The 21511-nt window shown below is 42.4% G+C and overlaps 1 protein-coding gene across 2 annotated transcripts in view; it reads left to right on the forward strand.

Annotated features, from left to right (window-relative positions):
• The window catches only part of MTA3 (metastasis associated 1 family member 3), a 525799-nt gene that overhangs the window by 462063 nt on the left and 42225 nt on the right, over positions 1-21511 (forward strand). For both annotated transcript variants that reach the window (XM_029593316.1, XM_029593317.1), the window contains exon 19: positions 19081-19108. In XM_029593316.1, the coding sequence (XP_029449176.1) occupies positions 19081-19108 (28 nt within the window). The remainder of the gene's footprint in view (positions 1-19080; positions 19109-21511) is intronic.

The following is a 21511-nucleotide window of genomic DNA, read 5'->3' on the forward strand; positions in this document are numbered from 1 at the left end:
TGGGGTTCCCAATACTCACCAGCTCAAGGAAAAGACTCATGAAGGGAAGGCCAGAGTATTGGCAGAGTTCCCAATGGGAACTAGAAGGGAGGCGGGTAATGATGAGAGGAGGCTGTAGGGAAGGTGGAAGTGAGGGAGGGGAAGAGACCGAGATAAGACGGAAAGGAAGGGGGTGACGCTCACACTGCCCTGTTACTCACTACCTATGCTCTTATTAACGTACCAACATACCTACACACAATTTCTCTCGTGCACATGCACACAAAGATCACTTGCCACTTGTTGACACCCCTTACCCAGAGCCTCTACTTCCAACCTGTCCTCCACCCAGGCATCCCACCAGCAACTCCTCCAAAAGTGTTGAATTTGTTTACTCAAATCTTAGAGAGAAATGTCTTTGTCATGTTCTCCAACTTGTTTTTTATGCTTTATAGAAAAATGTCTATTTGAGGAAAGCCCAAGCATATATGCAAAGGGGTCGATGTAATAAAATCCGAAGTGAAATCAGCGCTAGTGGTCTGCATGTAGTTTTTTTTTTAGTACATGCAACCAAAGCAGGCGCCTCTGCAGGGTGAAAATAAAGGCTGTGTATGTAAAGTAGATGAGCCCACAAAATCTGCGTGGAAAAGCGCACACAAAAAACGCTCATAGTCCTATGTAATCGCGCACAAATTGGCGCCGAAAACTGCATTAATGTACTGACCTGTGAGTGATTCTCGGGGGTGAGGGGAGGAAGCACACCCATTCAATAAAACCGTGAAGAAATTAGTGGTCTGAGAGTGGAACTGAAGATAGGTAGAGCAATGTCTATCTCCTTCATGTTCTGTCTCCAACCCCGTGGCAGCTGTTCTGGCGGAGGCCAGTAGGCACGAGTAATACAGCAGAGATTTTTTTCTGCCAACCCGCAGAATGAAACAGACAACCAGAAAAAGTGAAGGTAATCCAGGATTACCCCAGAGCTGCATAGACAGCCATGCTAATGCCAGCAAAACAGGTCTCAAGACACACGCTTTAACTTAACTCCTGCCCTGACTCAGGCGCTAAAAAACCTGCATACAAAAACCCACATTAACCGATGCGCACCTTACTGCACAACCCGTGAATAGGGGTAGATTTTTAAACATACGCGCGCATCTACCCGGCGTGCGCACATGGACATGCGATTTTATAACATGCGTGCGCCGGCGCGCGCATGTTATAAAATCCAGGCCGGCGTGCGCAGGGGCGGTAGATTTTGGCAATTTAAGCCAGCGACAAGTTCAGCCCTCCCTCAGTTCCCTCCCAGTCCGCTCCAATTAAGGAGTGGACTGGCAGGGAACTTTCCTACCCCTCTACCTACCCTCCCTCCCTCTTCCCCTTGCCTCCCCGACTCCTTGAGTTCATACCTTTTTTTTTTCTTTGTTTCCGAACTTACGCAGCTCCTGGAGGCGCGCCGGCAGAGCGGCAAATGGTCGCTGTACCGGCCGCCTCCAGCTCCACCTCTCCCCGCCCCTTTGCCGAGGGCCTGGCTCTTGTGCTCATAACAGGGGTTATGCGCGTGGCTGGGCACTTTCTAAAATGCATGCAGCCCCCATAGTTTACATGCGCGGAGGAATAAAAATTCAGCCTTTAATTTGCCTCATTTGCATGCACTAGTACTAAACCAGCCACTTGTTTTTAAGCAGGTTTCTGAGTGCTATTTCCCGCGCTGAATACATTATTACTTACCCTCCTAAGTCTGGCACAGGAAAAACATGCACAGAAACCCATACAAGTACGTGCAAGTACCCGCGGCAGCTTTAGCACTGCTTATTACATCGTCCCCAAAATACATTTAGTAAAGGTAAATATATCTCATATAATATACTTATAAGATAATTTTTTCTTGTTATTTTCAGCTTGTTTAGTCTTACCAGCCTTTAGAAGCCAATGGTTGTTGTCTTTTTCTAGCTGGGCTAAATACAATATATGCGTCTAGAAAAGGTTACTTTGTAACTGTTATATTTAATCAGATAAGTATTATTCTTCTATTGTCATGTCTCAAGTATGTTTTAGTCAAGAAAGTAATTTGAGCATTATAATTCTTCTGTTCTGAGGACTTTACTTCTTTAATACAAAGGATCTATGGTAGTCATAAATTTCTTCTACGATTTTCTTTTTTTCTGATAGGCTTTCTTAAACCTGGAGTTTTGTGGTTTAATTCAATAAAACTGCATGCTCTGTTCAGTATTTCAAAAAAACACATGGCAACAACTAATTCGTAATTGCAAGTGCAAATTTTATTTTGAAATCCTTATGTTTCTTTAATGAACAGCCAAATATTTCTTTATTTTTGACAGGCAACTTTCTCCTACTCCACTTCGACTTCTAGCTCAATCAAAACATGCCTCTTATCAGGCTTATTGCCATGTGCCTTTTTCATAGCTACCAGGGCTTTCCTTCTTTATTAACCCTCACGTCTCCTTAGTCATCACAGGGCTATACTTGGTCAGGGGCCCTAGATTTCCTCTTGAACCTATTGCTTGAATACTCTGAGCTTAGCTGGTGGATGGAGAAATTACTACTTACCTGATAATTTTCTTTTCATTAAAGACAGGTTAATCCACCACCAGTGGGTTTATGCACCTCTACCAGCAAATGGAGATGGAGCAAAGCTGATATCACGGTATATATACCCCTGCTCTGACATCTGCCCACCAGTATTCTCTGCAAAAGCCAACTGTGAACAACTAAACAATACATGATCATAACTATTAACAGACCACCATTCAAACACTCATTTAACAGGAAATCATTGAGCTCAGAAAAATAGTGTAATATCACTAACCTAGAAAGTGGATCTAACACTTACCAGTAATCCCTGGAAACGTAGCCACTCAGGAGGGGACAATAGCACCACCATCTGGCAGCCAAGGGCAGGAAGGTGGATTAACCTGTCCTCATTGAAGAAAAGTAAATTATCAGGTAGGTAGTAATTTCTTCTTTCTTAGCATTCAGACAGGTTAATTCACAACCAGTGGGATGTACCAAAGCTATTCCCAAACAGAGCGTAAAACTGCCCGCTGTCCGATCAACACTGCATGAGCAAAGGTTGCGTCCTCCCAGGCCTGCACATCCAGGCAATAATTCCTGGAAAATTGTGTAAGGAGGACCTTGTCACAGCTCAGCAAATCTTGATGGGAGACAACAATCTAATCTCCACCCATGACACTGCCTGAGCTCTAGTGGAATGATCCCTAACCTGACTAGGCAACAGCTGCTCAGTATCCACATAAGCAGCCGTGATAACCTCCAAAATCCAGCGAGATATCATAGTCTGTGATGCCGGCCCACCCTGTTTACCTCCACTGTGGAGTATAAACAGTTGGTCCATCTTCCTGAGAGGTTTAGAAACCTCCAAACACCTCATGATATGACGCTTGACATCCAAGGTCCGTAACAGATTATATTCATCCACATCTCTCTCCCTGTCCAGTGTCGGCAGGGAAATCGATTAATTTGAGTTAAAATCCAAGACCACCTTCAGCAAAAAGGATGGAACAGTTCCTGTAGTAAGGAGATCACCTTACACGAGTCTTGAAGACTCTCTTTCATGCTCTTGGCCAGAATTAGCAATAGTCTAAATATGGATGAAACAGAATGCCATCCTTTGTCAACACTGCCGCTACCACCTCCATGACCTTGGAGAAGGTTCTGGGCACAGTGGCCAAACCAAACGGTTGTGCTCAAAACTGATAATGACGCCCTAAAATAGTGAAATGCAGAAAACTGTTGATGCTGCAGCAAGATGGGAAAATGCAAATACATCTCTGACAAATCCAGAGACATAAGAAACTCCCCCGAATGTACTGCCATTATCAGCAAGAATAAGGTTTCCGTGCGGGAACGAGTCACTTGCAAAAACTGGTTGAATCTCTTAAGATCCAGGATAGGGTGAAAGGAACCCTCCTCTTTGGGTATAATGAAATAAATGGATTATTGGCCCGTATTTTCTTGTGACATGGGCACTGGGATTATGGCCCACAAGCTGAGGAGCCTTGACAATGTACATTCCACTGTCTGTCTCTTCTGTGGAGATTTGCAGGGAGACACCACAAAAACGTCGCAAGGAATGCTGAGAAGCTCCAGAGCATAGCAGTCTCTTATCACCTCCAGAACCCACTGGGCTGACATGATCTCAACCCACCTCTGATGTAAAAAAAAAAAAAAAAAAGAGAGAGATGGGTGACCCCCTATCTCCTATTCCCGGGGGTGGGTCGGCATATCCTCATTGAGGGGTCAGGGGACACTGCTGTTCGAGCCCACATCCCATCTGGGCTGCCTGGAACAAAGGACTGAGATCTACCCAAACCGAGCCCTTTGAGAAGCCGCTCCTCTGTAAGGCCAAAAACGTTTGAAACCCCTAGTATGACCTCTCGCGCCGAACGAGTGCAGTGCCTGCTTTTAATCCTCTGGTAACTGAGGAACCTGGAACTTGCCCCACTTATTGGCCATTTTTTTTCAAACTCTCTCCCAAACAAGAGTGATCCTTTAAAAGGCAATTTCATAAGATTAGACTTTGAAATTGTATCGGCCGACCAGTTCCTCAGTCATAGCTGATGCCTGACCACTATCACCGAAGCCACTCATCTGGCAGAAGTGCAGACCAGGTCACAGCCCGCAACCACCAAAAAGGCGGCTGCCGGTTCCATCACTGTCCTGGAATTCAAACCAAACTCATGAACTTTCTGAGAGAGAAGCAAGCAAGAGCAAGCCACCAGGGAGCAGCAGGAGGCTATCTGCAAATTCATTGCCACCGCCTCAAAGATAACATCAATTCTCCTATCCTGCACATCTTTCAATGCTGCTCCCCCTTTTACAGGGATGTCGTCCACTTGGTGATGGCACACACCAGCGCATCCACTTTCAAAAAGTGCAACTGATCTCACCGCTGGATCCAGGCATACAGTGCTTCCAAGGCTTGTCCCCCTTTAAAATTAGCTTACAGGGCACCCCATTCAAGATTAGTCAGTTCTTGAATAGAATTCATAATGTTACTCAAAGAAACAAAAATGGGATTCTTCTTTGGCTCAGACATGGAATCAGCACCCGGCACCCCCAGCATCTTCAGTGTTTGGGAGATCAGAGCCGGCAACTCATCTCTATGAAAGAATCACAGCATTGTTCTATATGGCTCCAACCCCAGAGGAATTTCCCCATCCTCCAGAGAATAAGGTCGCCTTCATCATCCGTGCCAACTGGGTCCCTATGTGTGTGACCTACAGCAGGTCTAGACGTACTCTGATGCATTATTTATTTATTATTATTATTATTATTTTTTTTTTATATACCGACATTCATCTCAATTGAGATATCACCCCGGTTTACATTCAGGTACTGTAGGTATTTCTCTATCCCCAGAGGGCTTACAATCTAAGTTGTTTTTTTTGTACCTGAGGCAATGTAGGGTAAAGTGACTTGCCCAAGGTCACAAGGAGTGACAGCGGGACTTGAACCTTGGTCTCCTGGTTCATAGTCCAGTGCTCTAACCACTAGGCTATTCCTCCTCCCTCTTCCAGTGCTCTAACCACTAGGCTATTCCTCCTCCTTCAGGATCTGCAGTCTGCGATCCTGAACTCAGGTTTAGCCAGCTCCGCCAACTGTGCCTGAAGAAAAGACTGCAGCCCTTGAAAAAAATTCCACCTAAGAAAGGGTAGAAGGATCCATACCAAAACCAGAAGGCATCAGTCCTGTGTCCACTGAGTTGCCTTCCCCTGTTGGTAAACCAGTTAGGGGAGCCCCAAAACCAGATAAAACCTCTGACAGGTCCCCTTCTGATCCCATTCCCACATCATGCTGGGAAAGGCCAGGCTCAGCAAAATCAGCCGGAGATAACTCTCCATGAGCCTCCAAGCAATGCTGACACAAGTTAGAGGGGACACCAGGATGAGATGGCTGAATATGGCAAGCAGCACAAAGGGTAAGGCACTTAGGCTTCTTTGCTACCGGCGCCATGGATAAATACCCTCTAGCAGCAAGCTCCCAAAGGTGTCTGACAATTGTGCGCCCAACTGTGCATACACACAAGCAAGCCAGGACAGGATGCCCAAAAACAAGCTCTGTCCAATAAGCACACATGGACGCCCAAAATTTAGGCACCTGATACGCGGTCTACGTAGGCATCAACCTGAGCACGCAAGGGTGAACCAATATCAGTCACTGTTTCACGGCAGACTTGCACATAGAAAAGCACATGAATGTCGCCGCTGCCTACTACGTGGTGTCTGAGCAAAACCTGAAAGCGGGGCCTAGCCGAAAGGCTGCTTAACCCGCTAAGTTGCCACGACTCCCCAAGCTGCCTCAGAGGCGGGAGTGATTGTAGAATCAGCCTGCCGTGACTCATAGACCAGAAAGGAAATGGAATCCCTCGCTTTTTTTTTCTATATATTTACTCTTTACCTGAGCTCAGACTGTCCTGGCCAAGCATAGAGTCAGTCTCCAGCTGCGGGGGCAGAAGGCAAAAGCCTTCACTGCCACACTCTGCTTCCTGCATCTGCTAGCCTCTCAGCTGTTTTCTCTACAGCTAAGTCCATGCCGGAAAACCAACTACCAGATTGAGACACTCTACTGAGGGAGGGATTCGCAGATATTAGCGCAGGAAAACTCAATTGAGGACGGGACTATAAGGTATCACCACAGGAAATAGAGAAAATTAATTTCCTCCTCCTTTTCTCTTAAAAAAAATTTTTTTTAAGCACTCCCCAGTAGGGAGAATCACGTCCCCTAACTGCTGGAGACAGTATTCTGGCAGGCTGATGTCAGCGCAGGGATATATATACCGTCCATCTCCATCTGCTGGTAGAGGTGCATAACCTACTGGTTGTGGTTTGACCTGTCTGAATGCTAAGAAAGTTGCTGTTACATAATGGCTGTGTCCCTCTCCCCTGTGGAGGATGTGAATATTGCCTCTGCAAGGATCCCCAATCACTGATGATTCATGGAACATGAGCTGAAGTCAGCAACTGGACCTGGTTCACCTGAAGGGCAGCAAACCGCATAGCTGAGTTATTGGGCTGGCCCAAGCGCAGCCATATTTGTGAGCCTCAAATGATGGTAGTCACATTGATTTCTGGTTAGTCAATTGGTGTAATGTTAATTTTGATATCTTAGTCAAGATGGATCATAAACAATTTATCTGTAACCAATTCTGCAACCATGAAAAAAATTATTTTCGACTTGAATTATGGTGCTTAACTTCAAATCCATAGACTTGCACTTGTTTCTCTAGGGCACAAATTGCAAACTCCAATTTTCGAGTGTGACAGACCAGGTATTCAGGATATCTACAATGAATATGCATGAAAAGATTTGCATGCACTGCCTCCATTGTATGCAAATCTATCTCATGCATATTCATTTAGATAATTACATTCATCAATATATTTTTTTCTCTCTAAATGTGTCCAGTTTATTTTTTAATGTTGTTGATATGACTGCCTCTGTGAGGAAAATACTCCATATTTTCAAGACTGAATGAAAAGAATTGGTTTCTTTGAAGATGGAAAAATATATTTTCCTTTAACTATAAAGGAATGTCTCCTTATTTTGTTTGCTAATGCTAGGGTAAAAAGATTCTTTGAGACATCTGTAGAGTCCATTGATATACTTGCAGAATGTAATGACTATAAATCTGACCTGAAACATTTTTTCTCTTATGCTTCTCAAACATTTTTCCTGTCGGGGCACATTTTCAAGTTTTCTTCATCTTCATGGTGCACGAACCAAATTTTACAGTATTGTACATTCAGTACCCACTGGCCATGTGACTCTGAAAATGCCAGTAAATTTACTTTAAACTGAACAGTCTAAAATGCCTAAAATATAATTAGACAACTTTGGAAATATTAGAATGGGGATCATGGCAGAATCAATGGCAATGCATGCACTTAACAGTATTTTTGTGCTTTTAGCTTCATTCCCCAAGCCAGCTTCCTCATTCCTCTGCAGGCCTCCACTCTCCTCTGAAATTTAAATTTCCTAACAGTGGACTTTAGAAACTCCAAGCCTGTATTTTTGATCCAAACATACTGAGTGAGGTGAACGAAAATATGATTGTTTTATTTTACATTTTTTTTTAAGTATGAAAGGTAATTGAATTATAAATGTTTATGAAAGATGTGTGAATGGACTGTAGCCAAGGTTAAAGCCCTGATGATTGGAGCTACTGCACACAAGTTTCAAACTTTGATTGTCCACTAACTGATTAGCCAATGAATGAGAAATAAAGTCCACCTTTTTTAACATGACTAAAAAAATTATCCTTAATTTAGTATAGAAGTACTTTTAAAATCATTTACCAATGTTAAACTAATTTACCAAATATTTTAAACAAATACAGAAATTTAAAATTTTATTTTGAAAAATAGCATATCCGGCTTATAAAGGAGTTTATAAACCTTTTTCCGATACACCTATCAAATGTGTCAAAACATCAAAGGGCAGTCAAACAATTTATTTAAAACTGTTCTCAGAAGATGGAACTTCTGAGAGATGATACAAGAGGTCCCTAAAATCTTGAAGGGGAAATAGAGAACAGTTATTCACCCTTTCAAACAGTGCTAACATCAACAGACACTCCATGAAGCTAATAAGTAGCATTTTAAAAAAAAATTGGAGAAAATGTTTTTTCACCCAGCACACAACTATACTGTAAAATTTGTTGCCAGTTAATGTGGTGAAAGCAGTTAGCATAACTGGGTTTTAAATTTTACCAAACATAATAAAATATTTCAAAACCTCAGACATCAAATACTACCCAATATTTAAAATAGGGATGGAAAAGTCCTCTGCCATACATACTTGGGAACTTTTTGATTTCCAGTCATCCTGAGATTGTTGTGGATTAGTAGGGGAGGAGGAGGGTGAACAGACTTTTTCTCTCATACACACACGTTCATTCACTCAAACACAATCATGCATATTCACTCAATGTCACACACACACACTGGCTCTTTTCCTCATCCACTCGCATGCATGCACACACACACTTTCATTGGTTCTCCCTCTTTCTCACGCAAACACACTGGCTCACTCCCCCTCATATACACACACACTCTGAACATCAGGAGAAAAAAAAGAAAAAACATTCTAAATTTGTCCTTTTTTTCCAGACCTGCACACATCACTGTCTTCTCACCATATACAGAATATTTGACGCCAAATTAGAAAGAAAAACATTGAAACAAAAGCTGAACTGGAAATCCTAAAAAGCCAGACTCTGCCTGCAGAGAAACACTGGAGAAATAAAAACAATTGCATCTTTCCTGTACTGTAAAAATATAGAAATATTCAGATGCACATTTCCCAAAAATGAGACAGAGAAAATCACATTTTTCCCATTTCCCATCTCAGAGAAATAGAAGCAATAACAATCTCACTCTCCTGCCCTCCCAGGCCCCAGCAGTCTTGCTCCCCAGCCACCTCCCCATTCTAGATCTTCCAATCTCCAAGAATCCTGCTCTCCCCTCCCCCCCCCTCAGATCTTCCAGCCAGACTCATATATAGTACAATAATGCAAAAACAGAAACATCACCATTCCTCATAAAACAAAATCAAGAAATATAAATCCATCATAATAGTAAACCATAGTATTTCAAAACAGATGACAAATAGAGCATCTAATAAAAAATGATATAAACTGTAAATATCTCTCAAAAATCAACCTAATAAACGAAGGTTGACCGACGTGCCGCAAATGCGCAGTAGAGAGCAGCTCTACCGCGCATGCGAGCACGTCGGTCACAGTGTGCCTCTTAAAAATAAAAATGGTGCTGTAGGAGCGGCGGCAGCGGCGGCCCGAAGACCCGGAGCGGCGGCGGCGGCAGCGGCGGCCCGAAGACCCGTGCAGGAGCGGCAGCGGCACCGGCCCGAAGACCCGGAGCGGCGGCGGCGGCATGCACGCGAGGGAGGGACAGACGGAGACCCGGAGTGGCGGCGGCATGCGCGCGAGGGAGGGACAGACTTCCTTCCGTCCGTCTGTCCCTCCCTCGCGCGCATGCCGCCGCCGCTCCGGGTCTTCGGGCCGCCGCTCCTGCCGCTCCGGGTCTTCGGGCCGGTGCCGCCGCTCCCGCCGCTCCGGGTCTTCGGGCCGCCGCTCCTGCTGCTTCGGGCCGCTCCCGCCGCTCCGGGTCTTCGGGCCGCCGCTCCGGGTCTTCGGGGGAGATCGACTGAGGGGAGGAGGGAGGGGGGAGGGAGGAGTGACTGAGGGGAGGGGGGAGAGAGGAGTGACTCAGGGGAGGGGGGAGAGAGGAGTGACTGACTGGGGGGGGGAGGGAGGAGTGAGGAGGGGGAGGGAGGAGTGACTGAGGGAGGGAGGATGGGGGGGAGTGACTGAGGGGAGGAGGGAGGGGGGGAGAGAGAGGAGTGACTGAGGGGAGAGGGGAGAGAGTGGGGGAGGTGGGAGGGAGAATGAGGGGGAAGGAAATGATCCAAAAAAAAATGTTAATGTAGCCCGTTTTAACGGGCTTAACGGCTTGTAATTTAAATATTTAAGAATAGCAGACATATTAAATAACACCCAATAATTAAAAGTAATAAGGAAAAAAAATGTCCCCCCCTCATACTTGGGAACGTTTGATTTCCAGTCACCCTAAGATTGTCCTAGATTAATAGAGGAGCGGCGCAGGGTCCAGGAGAGGAGGGTGACACAAACTTTCTCCTCTCTCTCTCACTTTCATATACAGACAGTTTCATTTATACACACACACACACACACACACACATACACTTCTACCCTGTCCTACTCACTCTCCTCTTCCACGTCCTCACTCCTCCTTCACCCTTACCTTTCACTTATCTGTCACTCACCCCCTCCTCTTCCCTCTGTCACTCAACACCATTTCCCTCACTCTCACCTCCTCTCTCTCCCACTCAAACCTTCACCCCCTCTGTCACAACCTGCCACATGACATGACTCACCCCACTCCCGGTGGTCCTTATCTTCTCATACACACAGGTTCTCACATATATGCAAGCTCCCTCTCTCCCATACATGCACTCGCACATCTCCTTCTCACCCTTTCCCCTGCCTCTCTTGGAATCTGAGGGGGAAGGGGGGGGGGGGTCCTGCAGCCTTCTCCTAATTCAGACCGCAGGCAGATTGTGGTGCATTGGCAGTTATGCAGCTTCTTGATTTTGCTGGTGGTCGGCGGCAGTTGATGTGCACAGCCCGCAGCATCTTTTTGATTTTGGCGGGCTAGCGGGTAGGTTAGAGTGCATTGGTGGCTCATTGGACCACTTCTTTGGCTGCTGAGAGATAGGGTCCACAGTGGCCTTGATAGACTTTTCCTTCTTTACTGCCCAGTAGCTGCCGGAGACCCCAAGTGCACAAGGCTAAGGACATCTCTCCTCCGCATCCTTAGGCATGCGGCCCTGTGACATTTTCATCAGGCCTGCTTCTACAGCATGGTCTGAAATGTTCAGGAAAGCTTCTGGACAATATTTCCTCTATGGATTGGATTGCTGTGTGCAAACATTTTTGGTTTCATTATCCTTTCTTTGATTCAAAAAGCCCATCAATTTTATGCTCACAGCAGCCCAGTCCTTAGAGGGAACATTGATAATGCACATTCCCAAAGACAGTATATACCAATCACAAAAAATTCAAAATATTTTTTTTAATTTTACCTTTGTTTCTGATCTTATTTTTCTAATCAGTTCGTTCCAGCCTTTGCTTTTCCACATTCCATTTGTAGGTCTTTTCCCAATTGCTTTTACTGGGTCTCTTTTTGTTCCTTTCTGTTTCTTCTCTCACCACTTGTCTCCTTCCAACACACCCTCAGGCTCTTATTCTCACATACTTTCTCTCTGTCTCCCATGCTCTATCAAACACCTACACAGGTTCCCCACTCTCACAAGCTGTCTCTCATACACAGGGCACTCTCATACACACTGGCTTTCTCCCTACATGCAGTCCTGCTCTCACAAACACATGCTGTCATACACAGGCTCTCAGTCTTACATGCTGTCTCTCTCACACACACACACACACACACACACACACACACACACTCTCTCTCTCTCTCTCCATTGCCCCAGCCTCCTTGTACAGCCGTGAGATGGGCTCAGCGGCAGCCCTGTTATTCTATTTATTTATTTATTTATTTATTTAGAGCTTTTCTATACTGGCATTCATGATACAATTATATCATGCCAGTTTACAGGTAACAGGGGGTGCAATAACCATGAGCATTTAACAAGTGGAAAAGAACAAAAAAGATACAATAAAACAGGATTGCTAGAACTGGGGAAGGAAGAAGACAAAAGCAAGAGTAACTTTACAGTAGTAATTATTTACATAGTGCTGAAAGGTCTCTTAGTAGTTGTTGTGGTGAGTCAGTCTCGGGAAAGGCTTGCTTAAATAACCAAGTCTTAAGCCTTTTTCTAAATGTTAATAAGCATGGTTCCTGAGATCAGGGGGTATGGTTACTGATCTCATATATGATATATGTTATAACATACTGATATATGTTACTGGCACTCCTCTTCTTGAGCTGCCATGAGATACAAGTATGCAACAGCTATGCCTCTTCTGCACATGGGTCGGTGCTCCTCTTCCTTCCTGCCCACGAGTTTGCTGGCAGCTGTTGGGTCTCTCTCTCTTCAGCCGCTTAGCCTGTGGGACAGGCTCCACAGCAGCCTGCCAGGTCATTGGGTGGGTGGCAGCAGGAGTTACGTTTAACCGAACGTCATCTGCTGCTGTGGGGCAGATTTCATGGTAAGAGCTTGAAGACTGATCCTTGAAACAGCAGGAGATGATGATCAGTTAAACGTGACTCCTGTGCCAACTTGAGGGGGGGTTGGAAGGTGTATCATCATGGATCAGATCAGGCAAGGGTTTGAATGATCCCTGCCCCATCCAATGAATAAAATTGCTGCCACCCCATGCCAATGCTTATGGGCTAGGGATTAACTGAATCCATTGAAAGCCCTGACCACACATCATCGAGGGTAACTGAGACACAGACTCTCCCACCCAATCCCTTCCTCAACCTTCCCTCTCATCTCTCCCCTTCTCCCTCCTATCTTTCTCCTCTTCACACCTTCCTCTTAATCTCTGGTCTCTCTCCTTCAGTCCCCCTACTCCCAGTTTCCTCCTTCACATCTTTCTCCTCCCCCTCCCCCTATTGCTGTCCTTCCCATATCTCCTCTTCCTTCTCCTATTCTGCCAGTCTCACTTCTCACTACTTCACATCTTTATTCTTTTCCTCCATCCCATCTTCTACTTATGACACTTCTTCCCTTTGCAGTCTACCCCTTCCCCCATTTCCTACCTCCACTTTTTCTCTCCCCATTTAACCACCTCAAACTCCCAGGCACCTCAAAATCCAGACAGGCACCAGTCATCGTGCTCCATATTTCTAGTCTCTCAGCTAACTCAGCAGCAGAAAAAGGGAACAATAACTCTATTGGGAGCCATGAGAATTCAGAGACGCGCAGCGCTCTCTGGTTATGCTCCTCCTTCTCACGCGTTTCTGCTTTGAAGCAGGGAATGGGACTAGAGAGCACCGCGCATCTGAGCCCCTGCGGCCCGTATTAAAGTGATTGCTCCCTGTTTCTGCTGCTGAGGTAGCTGAGAGGCCAGCAAAACAGAACGCAGAGACTGGTGCCTTTAGGGCCAACCACCCCACATGGGATTTGATGGGGGATTTTGCCACCATATTGGAGAAACAGTTTTTGGGTTTTTTTATACCGGCACCTGAGACTTGGGACACTGACTGTGAGAGTTGGGGCATGGGCTCCCTGTGCCCATACCTAATGAAATCCCTGTAGTAAGGACAAACAGGATAGTAGTCCTCACAGATACGTGATGTCATCGAATGGAGCCCAGGTAACCTTGTTTTTGCTAAAGTTCTAGAGCAGTGGTTCTCAACCCTGTCCTGGGGACCCCCCCAGCCAGTCAGGTTTTCAGGATATCCACAATGAATATGCATGAGAGAAAATTTGCATGTTATGGAGGCAGTGTATGCACATTTTCTCTCATGCATATTCATTGTGGATATCCTGAAAACCCGACTGGCTGGGGGGGTCCCCAGGACAGAGTTTGGAACCACTGTTCTAGAGCTTTCTAGCATGATCTGCTGAGCATGTGCAGGTGTCCAGTATTACAGTGGTCACACAAACACCATCAGTTATTCTTTTTCCACAGTCCCAGAGTTTGGGAAAAGATTTTCTCTTGGTGTTTTACACATTCAAACCAAATTTTTTCTTAGCAGCCTCCCTCTGTTTGACACTTTTCTCCCTTATTGGATCTCTTAAAACTTTTTTATTGATTTGAAGTTTTTTCTTTTCCTTCAGCCTCATATTTGCACCACTACAGTGCATCGAGCAGCATTGGCTGGCCTTATTTTTCTGAAGTTGAATCATTTAATTTTGCTACAGCTATTATTTTTGTCAATGCATCAAAAGATGATGATGATAGATGGTTTCAAGAGGTGTACCCAGTGTTACAGCATAAAATCAGTCACTGACCCCCAAGATGTATGTAGCATGCTGTGCTAGGCATGATATTCCTGGTTGTAACATTTGTTAAACAATGTCTCCTAGTCAAGATTATATAGAAAAGATCTTCATACAAGTTTGATATAACTGCCTTTAAGGACTCGAGCTGCACCAGATGTTGGTGGTATATCGACATTGAGAAGCATCATTACTTCTCAAAGATAAGCACTGGTAGAGGTCATGGAGAGAGAATATCCTCTAGCTCCTCCAACCCAAAGAAAGTTAAGGATTTGAGAGGGTAATCTTTGGTTCTATGAATCTGCCTGATAATTTGCCTCATATTCTTCTAGCCTTCTACAAAGGATTCCATAAAGAAATCAAATGGTTTTGAATGAAGGTAGTTTGCCTTCTGGCGTGATGTAAAGGCCATAGATCCTTTCTCCCGCCCCATGCAAAAATTGCCTGAATACTTTCTACATCTGTCAAAATCCAATCTTAAAACTAACTCCATTAGGGTTATCCTCAGTATAACTGATGCTTACTATCATGTAGAACATAAACTCATTCTGTACAACCTTTAGTTGTCAAATTCATACAAAGATTACTTCAGTTGATGTTTCCCATCAAGTAGCCTGCTGTGTCTTGGGATCTCAATATAGTGTTAACCCAACTAATCAAAGCTCATTTATTTATTTTATTTATTTATTTAAGGTTTTTTTGTACCGGCATTCAAGAACTCGTTCTCATCATGTCGGTTTACAGAAAACAGGGGTGCAAAAATATAACCAAAAACATTAATAAACGTGGAGAAGAGAAGCAGTTACAATTAACAAGGGCTAATGAACTGGGATTGTAAGAAATAAAACAGATAGAGGAGGATAATTATATACAAGTGTACAATGTAAATAAGGAGTCCACTATATATACAAGAGAACAAAATAAATATGGAGTCCACTATATACAGCTACTTAGCATAGGAATTATTGATGGATCTTGTTAGGTGGAGTTCGGGAAGGCTTGCCTGAAAAGCCATGTCTTAAGTCTTTTCCTAAACGTTAAGAGGCACGGTTCATTTCTGAGATCTGGTGGGATAGAGTTCCATAGCGGAGGGCCTGCTGTGGAAAGGGCTCGGTCTCTCAAGGTTCTGTGATTAGTAGTTTTTACGGGTGGAACAAGGAGGCATCCTGTGTAGGCTTCCCTAGTCGGTCTTGTTGATTTGTGAACACGGGGAGGAATTTGTAGGTCGATTATGGTATGTTGGTGAATGATTTTGTATAATAATGTGATGGATTTGTAAATTACTCTGAAGTGGATTGGTAACCAGTGGAGGGCTTGAAGGACTGGAGAGATGTGGTCTCTTTTTCTGGTGTTTGTTAGTAGACGTGCTGCTGCGTTTTGGGACCATTTAGACCATTCTGTGAACTGAAATTTGTGAACTGGAAGGCCATATTTTTGGTGGTGGGCATTTTGACACACAATCAGTGAGCTTCAAACCCTAGTTTCCCAATAATAGTGTGGTTCTGCACACACATATCAAATGTCCTGCCTAAGATGGTATCAAAATTCCATCTTAACCACTCAATTGTCCTTCCACCTGTCAACAAAGTTGAAGAAGTCTTGAACAGTCTGGATAGCAAAAGAGCATTATAAAGTGGACTGAAGCCCTTGAAAATCCACCCAACATTTTGTTTCTTTTGATCCAAATAGACCTGGAATTGCTATAACTAAATATATACTATCTAATTGTATATCAGACTGAATATCTATCTGTTATGCTCAGACAGAGCTGACTTTACAAGGGCATGACAAGGTTCATAGTGTCAGAGTCATGGGGGCATCGGTAGCTCACATGAGATCAATCTGCTTGGAAAAGATTTGGAAAGTTGTGATATGGAGTTCTGTCCTCACAGTTACATTCCATTATTGTTTGGATAAAGACTCCCAACACGAGACTAGGTTTGGTCAATCTGTCTTGTAAGGTCTTTTTCAGATTTACAATCCAACTGCATCCCCCCAGGGCCAATTTGTAGGTCGTCTTCCAAAAATGGAAAAAAGCATACAAAATTGAAAACGGCCTGTTGCCAATAAAAACAAATTGTTTGCATATTGACAATGTTTCTTCCAGTTTATCCTTTTTTTTTTTTTTTTTGGTTGAAGGCTGCCTGTTTGTCCTCAGAGAAAGCAAAAATGTTTTACCTATAACAGGTATTCTCTGAGGACAGCAGAATATCAGTCCTCACAAAACAATCCCAGCTTCCTGAGGAGCTAGATTCTCCAGCAGTAGCTATATGTAGACCTTTGAGGAGCATTGCATGATGACCATGACATCTTGTACATGTTTAGTGAAGCATGCTAGAAGGCTCTGGAAGCTTAGCAGTTATCATATGACCTGGGCTGTGTTCAATGATTTCATCCATTTGTGAGGAATAAAATCCTGTTGTTCTTGGAGAACACCTATTGCAGGTAAGCAACTTTGCTCTCTGGAACTTCTCTGTCAGCCAGATCCTTATCCATTGGCAAATGTTATCCTTAAATACCCTCTTTTTCAATTTAAAATCAGTCTATCATGTGAAACATGTGTATCAAGAGCTTTAGTAAATTTCAGGTAAAGTTTAGCCATTAAGCGTGCACTAACATTCTTTAAATAAAAAGATGTTTGTCTCAAGGAACTTGTCGCTTCTGAACCATGTTAATTTCTGATGAGCATTATCCTCCGCTTCAGGAGTGTACTTACCTCCTTTTGTATGATAACTTCCAGTATTTTTGCTGACACTGGCAGTTGTCTGGATCCAGTTTATATCCCTTTTTGAATATGAGCACGACATATGTCTTTTACCAGTTTTAAATAGCCTGTTCCTCTTTAACTAACTGCAGAAATATTGAGTAAAGTGGATGGGCAACCACTTCACTCATTTTTTGTAGCATCTTTGGATTAATTTCATAGATCCTGGTGCTTTATCCCAGTTTTGATTATATACATTTGTTTGTGTTTAATGTTAGTTTACTCTTCTTACTGAATTATCTTCCGGTAAATACTGGATAGAAATAGTTATTTAATAATTACTGTTTTGTGTATCCCAGTAATGTTTATCATTTATTCCACCAAAATACTTATTACATCCTTTGTCTTCCTTTTATTATTAATAAAATTTAAGAACTCCTTCACACTAACAAATGTAGCACAAATGAATTTAGAAAAAAAATGTAATCATCACTGTTCCTTGAATAAAATATTACAAAAAAGAAAAATAGTACAGATTTCTGCTAACAATTGAGGCAAATGAACTCTCACAATTTCATCTTTGAAAAAATCTATTTCAAAAAAGATTTCATTGCTGTTTTGAAGTTAAACATTTCACACATGGCCATTCTAAAATGGTTTTAAAATATTCTTTTTTTCCTTGTAAACCAGCTCAGTATATGACATTGTTTTTGTAATGAATAAACTGCTATATCTATCTATGCATATGTATGAACAGGGATGATTGTGGTGTGTGATGGGACCATGTTTGGAAGAAATGTTTATTAATAAAAATTCTAAAAAAAGAGTCACAATCTGCAGTAATTTGGAACATGATTTTTAAAGCACCTCCCAAATTCACCATGCAAATGTTCATCTCAACAGCACCAAAATTAAAGCGAGCGTGCCCTGCACACTCATCATCCTATTTTGTTTCATAGAGATTATGTAGGACTTGATCTGTTTGTTTGTTTGTTTTTTTCCACTCAGTCACTTGTGATCCTTTTGCTGCATCTGTCTTTCCCTTTACACATGTATGTTTGATTGCATCTTCTAAGATCTGGGCTGCTTCTGCTTAGAATCCAGACATGTCATAAAGAGAAGCCAAGTTCCTCCCATGACAATTTTCTTGACTTTTGTCAGGGATATCTAACACTGATCTTTTACCATCAATACTATTTCTTCAGTGGCTGACCAATCATGGAAGGTAGAATATAAATAAAAAATTAAATTACATTTTCTTTGGTTATTCTGATGACCTGAAGTTTGGATATTTTGGCATTTAAAAAATCTTAGTTATGGTTTTTCAAAGCACTTGTATAGTGGTTACTGAAAGATCATCTGAACCATCTATTAGATGTGTGTAGTTCATCTGAAACAGTTCTAGTTTTTTCAGTACCTGAGAAAATTGTTTTATTATGGATCTATTTACTCCATGATAATTTTGAGCTCTACAGGGTAATTTATTGCATTCATATACAAAAGTTGTACTCCTGACATTATATATTACAGCTTTAATATTTCTTGATACTGGGTAGTAAAGGTCACAGTTTATCATCCAGCCAAATTTGCATGCAGCTCTGCATTACTGATTTGTATACACTCATGCAATAAATGACCTTTAATTTACAAAGTAATGTAACTGTTGGATGATCAAGGAAAACATATCTGTTGAATAAATTTGTACCTTCTATTTTCTGTATATAGTATGTATGTGTAGGTATGCAGTATATAATCTACATACAGAGTATATTGTGCATGCACACGATTGGCTAAACTGTATGAGATAGAACAGCAGATTCCCTGCACATTCCCTTGATGGGCCAACACAATGTCTGTGCTTGGAATTACTGGTGAATGACTCAATGCTTGTTTCATTTCAGTGCTGAAGCAGTTAGAAATCTTCTGATGGTAAGTTTAACTCCTCCGGGAATAATTTGTTATAAGTTAAAACATGATAATAAGCTGTTATAATGGCATACGTTTCTTAGAATTTTCTGACAAGATGACTTACTGGAGGAATAATACACTATGAATATGCAAATGCGCAAGTGAAAATATTTTTCTACATGCATGATTATTTGCTTTAAGTACAATAGATATAGACATCCAATTTATTTTATTAAAAATACTGCATAGAGGAAAATACTTTGAGCACTATTCTGCTGCATTCCAATGAACCAAAATTGGGCTATGGAATATCATAAACATGCAAGCAATCATGTTTCTCCATAGTCCAAAACAGTATTTCATATACTGATCAGTAAGGCTACATGAATATGTCCAAATTAGCTTTCTTAGTGGTTTCCCAAATATTTGTTATATTTTCTTTAGAATTCACCTAGCCTCACAATTAGACATGTCCCAATTTTAAATAGATACCTTTGATATTATGTAGTACCATTTTATAAAATAAATGTGATTATGGGATACTGTTTATCTCCCTCGATCATATTTACTTTTACACTACACCTGTTATAGACTTTGTGGCTCTCAGACCTGACTTGGGTTTCAGGATATCCACAATGAATGAGATATATTTGCATACATTTACCCTCGAATTTGGTATTTTGCATATTTTGTTTCTGGGTAAAAAAAAACTAGAGTTGAGAATTGCTGCCCTACTCTGAATTAAACTGTCAAACTTGCTTTCATGCATTTGAGTGTTTGCACATATTGAAGCAAACTTTTGTGATTGCTGAGAATACTGTATAACCGAGAGTACCAGACTATCTAGTGTAGTGGAACTGTATATGTAATAAAATGAAATATGGAAGCGGACTGTTCTCAAGTTTAAACATATTCACACAGAGGTGAAAATGGTAAACTTGATCATATTCTCATTTTAAATAAAATGCTTTACACATCAATAGTGTCTAAAATTCAGGTACACATTTCTGAAAGTTCGAGTTGTAAACTTATGCTTTTTTAAATCAGTGGGGAAAAAATATATGTATACAAAAGGCTTGTGTCATTCAGTTGGTCACACTATCATGCCTGTCTCTGGCCACCAGGTGGCACCCAGAACAGTGGAAGCTGCACTGTGCAAAGACAATATGCTCTTTCTGCAAAGTCCTGTTGCACACCCACACAGATGTTGGCACACAACCAGGCACAGACATACACACTGGCACACAAGCACCTGCACACATGCAAGCAGGCAGACAGATACACGCAGACTCTCCCAAGTTACACACGCAAGTACAGGCACCCACAAATACACACAGGTAGTGGCATCCATGCACATGGAAGTTATTGATCAGACAACCCAAGCAATGCCGGATAATGTTCATTTATATGCTCTATCTGCGAAGCCCTGTCTCTCATTCTACCACATACAGGGACAGGCAGTTACAGGCATGCAGAAATGCACACAAGCTCATGCAAGTGCACCCAAGCTTGCACTAGCATGCACAAGCTCGCACACATTCACATACTGGCTCACACATGCATACACACACAGGCAGACAGACACTTACATACACTCCCACAAAGGCACAGGCACCCATACATACACAAACTCCCCCAAACACACACACAGGTACACATACACACAGGCTGTTATAGACCAGACAACCCAAGCAACGCCAAGTACTTTCCACTAGTTCCAAATATAGGCCAATTAGAAGACAACCTTTCCAGTAAAGTTCCTTTAGATCATTTTTAATGTTTCCCGTTATGTTTTTTATAGAGCACTGGTAAGTGTACTCAGTGATAAGATAAATCACATGGTTCCAAATAGCCTACAATATTTAGCTTCAGCACAAGGAAGTTGAGTTCTTGCATCAGGGTGAGATAGTAAGATATAGATGAGGGATCTGAATTTGTCTTTAATTTTTGCCATTGAATAGTCCTAAAGTCAGCCGGATAAACTTATCTGGCTGACTTTAAAATAGCTGAATATATTCAGTGTCACAGCCATGCTGCTGAATTTCCCAGCCAAATAAGCCAGATAAAATTAGCCAGATAACTATTAACTGAAAATGGATCCCATAGTGTTCCAGATGCAGTTCTAGAAAGATAAAATTCCAGAGTTTAGGTGCAAAACAACTGGATGCACTTTCCCAGTTACAGGTTAATCTTGTCATTGTTAAAGATGGAGACAACAATCAGGTCTGTTTGGAGGATCAAAGTGTATTGTCAAAATTACATGAGGTCCATATTCAAAAGACATTTAGATGGATAACTCAAAAGTCTAAATGGCAAAATTGGCCTACTCTGCCACTTATTTGGCTATAATTAAGCTGAATAAAAAGGGCATTACTGGGGCATTCCCGAGAGGAGTTGTTTTCTGGCTAACTTAGCTGAATATCA

The sequence above is a fragment of the Rhinatrema bivittatum genome, chromosome 3, assembly GCF_901001135.1.
Source record: "Rhinatrema bivittatum chromosome 3, aRhiBiv1.1, whole genome shotgun sequence".
NCBI classification, from domain to species: domain Eukaryota; kingdom Metazoa; phylum Chordata; class Amphibia; order Gymnophiona; family Rhinatrematidae; genus Rhinatrema; species Rhinatrema bivittatum.